A 9,323-nucleotide genomic window follows, 5' to 3' on the forward strand; every position below is an offset into this window, starting at 1 on the left:
CATTGATTCAGCGGTGCTATAGAGAGCTAGAGCCCCGGGCAGTAAAGTTGGCATAGTTTCCCTGAAAAGATGTGGAGGAATTTACATAATAGGCATTATTCCCCTCAGTGTGTATGTAGGTCAGGCAGGCAGCCATGAGGCCCTGGCAGCACTCACCCTGTTCTGCTCTGCTGTGCACCCTGCTCTGTCATCATCACAGATAAACTGAACTTCAGTCATTTTTTGAACAAGAAGAGAAATTGGTAAACTTCTTTGCTGGGGCAACTCAGTACTAAACTCCCTTCAGTACAGATTAGGGACAGTTGCTTGACTTGGGCACCTCAAATGTTCTCCTGCTTGAGCTCCTGTTCCTCTTATAGAATATTAGCTCAAAAGTATTGCGGAGCTCTTACACCTAAATATAAACAGTACCAACACCCAAAATGAGTACCGTAACCTATTTCAGTCCAAGTCAAGCACTGATTGGGGATGAGAGGAGAAATGAGGGAGGATAAGAGAGATGAGGGAGGAGAGGAAAGAGGAGAGCAGAGACACATCATGAACACAACAGGTGCTGACTGGGAGTTGACTGTGAACAGTAACAGGTGCATAGCAGTTCCATCAAACAGCCTGTACACCTGCAGAGTAATGAATTCCAGATTAACCTCAACTGTCTATAGCCAATCAAAGAGCATCAATAATTCAACCACACCACACCATTACGTTTCAGCGTTAGTCTCATATAGACATTCAATATCTATAGCAATACCTCTGTGTAAAGTAATTGTATATTTCTGCTTTGGCTACAAAAACACACAGGCGTCAGATGTATGAAAACAGTTATTGCTTTATTTCCCCAATAAGATTCAAAGTGAAAAGACGGGGCACTATGAAAGGAATCTGGGAAGAGAGGAGAAACATTCAAGTGTATAATACATATACAATGGCTCAAAACTGGAGTGGAATCAGACAATATCAGACAGACAGAGAGACCAAGAAAACAGCATCTTTGCATTCATCCAACATTAGGAAAAGTGACATCAGGTGCCCAGCAGTCAGACTGCTAGAGTCTAGCAACAGGCTGGTCTGTACAATATTCAGTATTTATCTATAGTATACAAGGACAATGACAACATCTAAACTGCAACATATGAGTGAGGAACTTCAGCCCAACACTATGATGATCATGCTGGAGAATTTAAGGGTATGTCCAAAAACATTTGAAATGTTAACAGTCATTTATTGTGAGAAAATATAGGTAAAAATATTCAGGGACATTTGTTCCACAGAATGAAAACATGTATTTATTCTATGGTAAATTCATGAACAGGTAAAAAACGTGATTGAATGAATGACTGTTTGTAGAGCAGGGTCTGTGGAATGGGCCATAGATGTACAGCATGTCCTACTCATTGGCTACATTTCTGCCTATATGGGGACTCCTTTTTCCCCCATCTCAATTCTAGGAGTTCTGACCCTTTCTTTTTCTATTCCTGACCATTTCAGGAATAGACCATTCACAGTCTAGCGAATGTAACTTAAAATGTGCAGAGTCTTTCTAACTTTACTGCAGGTAAAACCTCTACACAACCCATAGGTCATAGACTCACCTATTTCATTCTGGTTAAACCTTCAAAGTGACAAGTGCAGTTACATCGAGACTCGTGTTGAAGGTGTTCAGTGGTTATTTTGACTTGTCTTTATAATAATTTTAGAAGTTAAATAATTCTGTTAAATATATTAAAGAATTATGTAGAGGTAATTACTGTAAGCAGCACCTTACATCCCCACAGGATTCAGATCTATTCAGTGAACATTTTTCTTACAGCAAAATGATCCCAGATCTATTTCCCTGTAATCTCTCGTGGACAGATTACATAAACATAAATGGTACGAGCATCTGACCAAATTACGCAATATTTTAGTTCTGGGATTAATTTCCCAGTGACTAGTAAACGGTGCCAAATCTAAAGTTTAAAGTAGGCCTACAGTTCCCAGACCCAGGTTAAGCCTACACCTGGATGGAAAGGCATGCTCCTGCTCATCTTTTTTAGTCCAGGACTAAATGTAATATGTGTTGGGTGGAAACTTGGCCCTTAGTACTAGATCCCATGTCATAATAGTATCATAATCAGTAGGCTGGTTATAAGGGACGCCTTTGATCTGTTACTGTACGTGCGATTCTAACACTGCAGTGACTTATCCAAACAGATTGGAAATTGGTCTGCCTTTGAGGGGGCTGGTTGGGCTGGTCTCCCCCCTTTCTCCCTCCTCCACTCCCTCCCCCGTCCCTCTGAAGGAGGTGCTGTGGATGATCTGGGTCTTATGGCGTCCTCGGTGGAGCCGTGCGTTGATCCGACTTAGAGACGACTTCCTCTGAACAGCCTTGCTCCTTCCTGCCCCCCCTCCCGCCCCCTCCCCCCCCTCCCCTGATCCATTCAGCAGCCTCAGTGGGTTCAGGTTGGACTGGAGAACTCTGGGTAATCTCCACCGCCCCCCTTGTGCCCCGCTGTCTGCGTTCTCCGTGTCTGATTCTCCTCCTCCTACAGGGCTGGTCCCACCCCCTGGCTCCAGGGCTGCAGTAGAGGAGACTCCATGGGGAAGGTACTGGCCAGCTCTCCTCCCACTGTAGTCTCTGGCCTCTGGGTCTACAGACCACTGGTCTACCAGCACATGCACCACCTGACAATCACAGCACAGAAAACTTGATTTAAACCACCTAACAAGCACGCCACAGAAAACAATATCAGTGGACAGCAGGGCAGAGTGGAGGGCTGGGCAGGAGGACAGCACCTACCTGTGTGTGTCCATGCATAGCGGCCAGGTGAAGGGGAGTGTACCCAGCACTAGAGCGTACATTAACATCCACAGGGACATTGTTCTGCTTGGCATGCTCCAGTAGCTGTGTCAACAGCTCCTCGTTGCCCTGCTTGGCAGCCCAGTGGAGGCAGGAGAAGCCCGTCACAAAGTCCCTCTTGGTCAGCAGGCTGGGGTCCAGGATCAGCAGCGGATACAGACTGTCCCACTGACCGTCCGAGGCACACAGCATCCACTCGTGCTCCAGGGGGTCCAGGGCAACTGAGACACAGTCCCCGTCTGCAGACGACAGCAGAGAGGTGGAGTCACCGTCGCTCCTGACAGAGTCTCTGAGACGAGAGCCACGGTTGATCAGAGACCGACGTACCTGGAGACAGGCAAAGACAGAAAGGAACAATTAGTAGGCTACATCTCAGAAAAGGCAGCCTAAACAACCTTAGACCAGAACCAGTGATAGAATAAAATGAAAGTGTGAGTCGTCTACCTGTGGGGAGCTGCTCATCATCAGCTCTATGAAGTTCCTGCGGCTGCTCTTGGGGGTGTTCCAGTCTCCATCCAGTCCCTCCCACCCACCGTCCTCTGACAGAGCGCTGGTCAGCAGAGCCCTCTGGGAGCCCCGGGAGGTCCTCCTACTTCCCCTCACCTGCACCTGGCCAGCCAACACACCTGAGTCTGTCCCCAGTGCTGGAGCTGACTCTCTCCTCCTCCTGTCTCTTAGCTTCACCTCTCCACCAGAGAAGGTATCATCACTAACTTCTCTAAGCTTCACCTCTGTGACTCCACCTGAGGTAACATCAATAACTTTACCTTCCTCTAGGCAGCATGGATGATGAACATTACCGTTTGATTCCATGTCATTATCAAGCCAAGATAGGGCGTCGGGTGCATTTGAGTCTTTTTCAGGTGAATCACATGTATCACTAGAATGTCCGTTTCCATCTCGGCTGGCATTGCTGCTCCCACCCCGTTCTCCAGATTCAGATAGTGGGCGGTCCCTACCACACACCTCGTTGCCGTTACACTCTCCATCGTTGCCAGGGTCTGTGTGCTTCACGGAGCTTGTGCTGTTTTCCTTCAAACACACGAATTTCACTCCATCCTCCAGTTTTATGAAAGCAACGCTGTCAACGTGACGGTTCAACCTTTCATTGAACAGTGTTTTCTTTGACGCATCACCTTTCCACACTGATTCAAAATGATCAATCAGGTCCATATATCTGACCAACCCTCCTCTCTCCGTCAGGAACTCCAGGACGGCTTGTTCTGTGCATTCGGTCGCCATTTAGAATAAATAGTGGAAATAGCCAACACAATAATAACGATTTAAAATGTTTCTTTCCCACGTTGCATCGTTTCATCCGTGCATCACTGACAGGTCTCTGAAGTACGCCGATAACAGCATATTCATTATCACCATCATCCTAATCCCTACTCTCCGAGTCTCTCCTCCAAGAGACAAACCGTGTGTGACAGACAGGGGTCGCAGTAGCATCAAAACATCATCCCCTCCCCTAGCAACGTAATTAGAGATCAGTGAAACTGGCATACTTGTATGGCCATTTTGGATCCAACGTTCTGTTTGAAATGAACAGGGGTTCCATCCATGACAGAGCCACCATGGTAGCAGTGGAAGGTTTTTATTTGGATGATACCATTGTGTTTAAAGAAGGGGTTACCAGTCATTTATGTAAGTGCAACGTTATCTACACTCATACAAACCGCTGCTGTTCACAAAGAAAGCGAAACATTCCCGAAATGTAGCCTAAAATTGCGTTTTATTTATGTGAATTGCAGAGTAAAAAATGAGGGGTTCAACAACGGTTCTTCTAAGATCCTTAAAGTTCCTTGAAGAACCTTGGGGTTCTTGACACTGAAAAATGCCCCCAAAAGGTTCTTCCAAGAACAGTCCTAGCTTGCTTGCTATATGAAAATCGAATTATTGCATGCGCCGTGCCTAAGAACAGCCCTTAGCCGTGAGATATTGGCCATATATCACAAACACCCGAGGAGCCTTATTGCTATTATAAACTGGTTACCAACGTAATTAGAGCAGTAAAACGAAATATTTTGTCATACCCGTGGTGGTCTGATATACCATGGCTTTCAGCCAATCAGAATTCAGGGCTCAAACCACCCAGTTTATAAAGGGAAATAATGCACGCTTTAGAATGCCCTTCAAGTCTATCTGAAAGGAGTATTCAACAATGCACGGTATAAGTTAGAATATGTTAAACACTATTGCTGCATTGATGACTAAACTGCTCCCTTATTTGTGTGTGTCTATGTCTACAGGTATACTGACGAGGAGGCACACAAATGTATGTACAATTGGTATTGGTTTGCCGCATAATGTTATGCAGATCACATGTATCAACTACAGTTAATTGTAATGGTTTCTCTAAAACCTTGTAGGACTCTTCAATGAAGATCCCAAAGGACTCTACATTATGGACAAGGTATGTGTATGAAAACCGTTGTCAAAAGTGAATACTTTTTTTGACCACAAAAACCAAGGTATGAATACTGTCATGTGTACGTTTTGTTAATCATCTGTATAATTATATTTTTTTGTACTCACAAACTTCATCCTCCCTACACCTCTGATGAATATAACAGGAAACCTGTTCGATCACCATGCACTGCAAAATGATTCTGGCTCCGGATAGCCTACAGAGGACATTCATCACATTAACATCAACATGTAAGGTGATGAACCCATTGGACTTGGCGCTCTGCTGGGAGATTACCTCATAATTGGATTTTAAAATGTTGCTTTGCCATTAAAATTATAATAAACACGGACAACTAAAATATTGTGTTATTGTTATACTGATTAATAATAATAATAATAATCATCATAATTAGATATTTTTCTACGTTTCCTCTGCTGTGTCCTGGTGCGCATTCAGCAGGATACAATGTTTTGGAATGTTCAGATATAACTAGGTAATGTAGCTAGAACAAACATGCTTCTCCGACAAGGAATCATTTCCTATGTATTAATTTGGCATTTCTGTTGGCATTTCTATCTGCAACGTTTGGCAAAGGAACGTGGCCCTGGCCGTTGTCCTCATGAAAATATTTGTGGTTGCAGTGTAGTACTGACACTAGAGGGCGCGAAACAACTGCTTAAACTATAGAGACAAAATGCCATGCACTATGATACATTTCTCCTTCAAAAGTATTTCTCATTCTCATTATATAATTGATATATTAACAACGACCTATAGAACACTCAGAATAACAACAAAGAATACGAGTTATTTTTATCAATCTCTCAAGAATGTATGCTTTATTCTTTTCAGCTATATTTCTGGTGGTCTGTAGACTATTTAAAGGGTGTTTACTGCCCTACTGAGATGATCTATGATCTTCAGTGTTCTCTTCACGAAGCTCTATGCCCTTCTCACCTTCTCCTGACACCCTGCTGTGCTGCCTGGCTCACTGCCACACACACAGGTCTGGAATGTGGCCAGTTGATGCTGTGGAATCTACATAAATACAGTATCTGCAGCAGCTGAGCTGTGTATATAGAGGTTTTAGGCTTGGTGAGGGACTGAACGAGGTCAAACCTATCTTGTGCTGGACCAGGGGTGTTTGTGTGTGTGTGTGTGTGTGTGTGTGTGTGTGTGTGTGTGTGTGTGTGTGTGTGTGTGTGTGTGTGTGTGTGTGTGTGTGTGTGTGTGTGTGGAAACAGTGGATGAAGCATATGTGTGGGTAGTGGGTTGGAGTGGGTAGTGGGCTGGGTTGACCGTGTTGAGGAGGATGGGATATCTGGGTCGGGGTGACTTTCACTGTATCCTGAATAGAAACACACCAACACAGAACCTGGCATGCTGAAGTGCTGTTGGCATCAGAGAAGTGTTGACTAGAATGGTGATCAGTGTCCTTACAGCCCAGTTTCCTAAACACACACACACCTCTCTACCATGTGATGACACACATACACACAGTGTCACACACACACACACCTCTCCACCTATATAGCAATGTGTGTCAGCCAGGCCTTAGCTTCACTCTAAATGCAAATAGGTGTGAGGTGATTATTCCTGACAGCCTTGCTGTCACCCACCTCCACTGGGACAGAGAGAGGGAGGAAAGAAGAGGAGAGGGAAGTGATGGAGAGGAGGGGAGGCAGTAGTGAGATAGCATGTTTGTCATCAGGCACGAGGCGAGACAGGTTGTATTAAAACAAAGGCATTTATTGCAAAAATGCACTTGACATGAAAAACCAAACCACGAGGTCATCATTACGAGACAATGTTTAATGATCACATGATCACATTGTAGAACGCTGGTCACCAGCGGATGGCAACTCTGGCACCCACGAAATATAAATAATCTGGACAATATACAGTATCAGTCAAAAGTTTAGACACAGCTACTCATTTAAGGAATTTTCTTTATTTTTACTATTTTCTACATTGTAGAATAATAGTGAAGACATCAACACTATGAAATAACACATATGGAATCATGTAGTAACCAAAAAAGTGTTAAACAAATCAAAATATATTTTATATTTCACATTCTTCAAAGTAGACACCCTTTGCCTTGATGACAGCTTTGCACACTCATAGCATTCTCTCAACCAGAATCATGAGGTAGTCACCTGGAATGCATTTCAATTAACAGGTGTGTCTTGTTAAAAGTTAATTTGTGGAAATGTTTTCCTTCTTAATGCGGTGTGTGGTGACAAGATAGGGGGTGGTATACAGAAAATAGCCCAATTTGGTAAAAGACCAAGTCTATATTATGGCAAGAACAGCTCAAATATCATTACTTTTAAGACATGAAGGTCAGTCAATTTGGAAACATTTCAAGAACTTTGAAAGTTTCTTCAAGTGTAGTCTCAAAAACTGTCAAGGGCTATGATGAAACTGTCTCTCATGAGGACCGCCACAGGAAAGGAAGACCCAAAGTTACCTCTGCTGCAAAGGATAAGTTCATTAGAGATACCAGCCTCAGAAATTGCAGCCCAAATAAATGCTTCAAAGAATTCAAGTAAGACACATCTTAACATCAACTGTTCAGAGGAGACTGCTGATCTCCACATGTGTGGTTCCCACTGTGAAGCATGGAGGAGGAGGTGTGATGGGGGTGCTTTGCTGGTGACACTGTTGGTGATTTATTTAGAATTGAAGGCACACTGAACCAGCATGGCTACCACAGCATTCTGCAGCGATACGCCATCCCATCTGTTTTGTGCTTAGTGGGACTATCATTTGTTTTTCAACAGGAAAATGACCCAAAACACACCTCCAGGCTGTGTAAGGGCTATTTGACCAAGAAGGAGAGTGATGGAGTGCTGCATCAGATGACCTTGCCTCCACAATCACCCGACCTCAACCCAATTGAGATGGTTTGGGACGAGTTGGACCGCAGAGTGTAGGAAAACCAGCCAACAAGTGCTCAGCATATGTGGGAACTCCTTCAAGACTGTTGGAAAAGTATTCCAGGTGAAGCTGGTTGAGAGAATGCCAAGAGTGTGCAAAGCTGTCATCAAGGCAAAGGGTGGCTACTCTGAAGAATGTAAAATATATTTTGATTTGTTTAACACTTTTTGGGTTACTACATGATTCCATATGTGTTATTTCATAGTTTTGATGTCTTCACTATTATTCTACAATGTAGAAATTAGTACAAATAAAGAAAAACCCTTTAATGAGTAGGTGTGTCCAAATTTTTGACTGGTACTGTATAAATATATATATTCTTTATTTTCTTTTGCAGTAATGTAACACTTCTCTTGTAACACTTCTCTCATAGTTAGACAGCATTAGATTCAGCATGAAAAGTCAGTGGCACAGTACTCACACCAGACAATCTGTAAAGTCTTGTCAGTGGCACAGTACTCACACCAGACAATCTGTAAAGTCTTGTCAGTGGCACAGTACTCACACCAGACAATCTGTAAAGTCTTGTCAGTGGTACTGCACTCACACCAGACAATCTGTAAAGTCTTGTCAGTGGTACAGTACTCACACCAGACAATCTGTAAAGTCTTGTCAGTGGTACAGTACTCACACCAGACAATCTGTAAAGTCTTGTCAGTGGTACAGTACTCACACCAGACAATCTGTAAAGTCTTGTCAGTGGTACAGTACTCACACCAGACAATCTGTAATGTTTTATCAGACAAACCAGAAAGACAGTTGACCTGAACACACTGACTCATGGGAACACTGGGGAGCAGGAATAGCAAGATGGGCGATGTGTGGTGACTGAATCATGTGGAAGTGCTGCATCTCCAACAAGGAGGTGATTTAGCTCCATAGACAAATAGTAGAAACAGACAAACAGGCTGGCATTTTGGGTTCAGTAGAAACAGGGTTACAGCTGGTTCATCTGGGGTTAAGGGTTGCTTCTGGACCGGGTTTCACTCTATTCTCTCTCTCTCTCTGAGGAGGAGGGGAGAGACTGGGACCCATCCAGTCCTTTCACGTCACAGTGTGTGTGTTGGTGTGTATGTGTGTGTATCAGGGCTTGATGGAAAGACTCTAATCTCCTCTGAATCTCTGGGTGTT

At 43.8% G+C, this 9,323-nt stretch overlaps 1 protein-coding gene and 1 long non-coding RNA gene across 2 annotated transcripts; one reads left to right on the forward strand and one right to left on the reverse strand.

Moving 5' to 3' along the window:
• Positions 1–2,178: 2,178 nt before the first annotated feature.
• LOC115160521 (ankyrin repeat domain-containing protein SOWAHC-like) lies at positions 2,179–4,243 on the reverse strand. The gene is made up of 3 exons (XM_029710689.1): positions 3,281–4,243; positions 2,777–3,163; positions 2,179–2,661 (listed from the first exon to the last, which is right to left on the reverse strand). Exons 1-3 carry the CDS (start codon positions 4,076–4,078, stop codon positions 2,179–2,181), a joined length of 1,668 nt encoding a protein of 555 aa, XP_029566549.1. The 5' UTR covers positions 4,079–4,243.
• A 158-nt stretch (positions 4,244–4,401) lies between these two features.
• On the forward strand, positions 4,402–5,607 carry LOC115161521 (uncharacterized). Its single transcript, XR_003869276.1, has 4 exons — positions 4,402–4,483; positions 5,089–5,114; positions 5,209–5,252; positions 5,413–5,607. It is a non-coding gene; the product is annotated as an uncharacterized LOC115161521 (long non-coding RNA).
• The last annotated feature ends 3,716 nt before the right edge of the window (positions 5,608–9,323 follow it).

The sequence above is a fragment of the Salmo trutta genome, chromosome 24 (assembly GCF_901001165.1).
Source record: "Salmo trutta chromosome 24, fSalTru1.1, whole genome shotgun sequence".
Lineage (NCBI taxonomy): Eukaryota > Metazoa > Chordata > Actinopteri > Salmoniformes > Salmonidae > Salmo > Salmo trutta.

Bases quoted from the DNA above. Each gene is read 5' to 3' on its own strand.
- LOC115160521 (XM_029710689.1), bottom strand. From the start codon at position 4,078: ATGGCGACCGAATGCACAGAACAAGCCGTCCTGGAGTTCCTGACGGAG. The intron at 3,164-3,280 runs GTAGACGACTCA...GCCTGTCTCCAG, and splicing joins TGATGAGCAGCTCCCCACAG to GTACGTCGGTCTCTGATCAA. The intron at 2,662-2,776 runs GTAGGTGCTGTC...TGTGATTGTCAG, and splicing joins CTATGCATGGACACACACAG to GTGGTGCATGTGCTGGTAGA.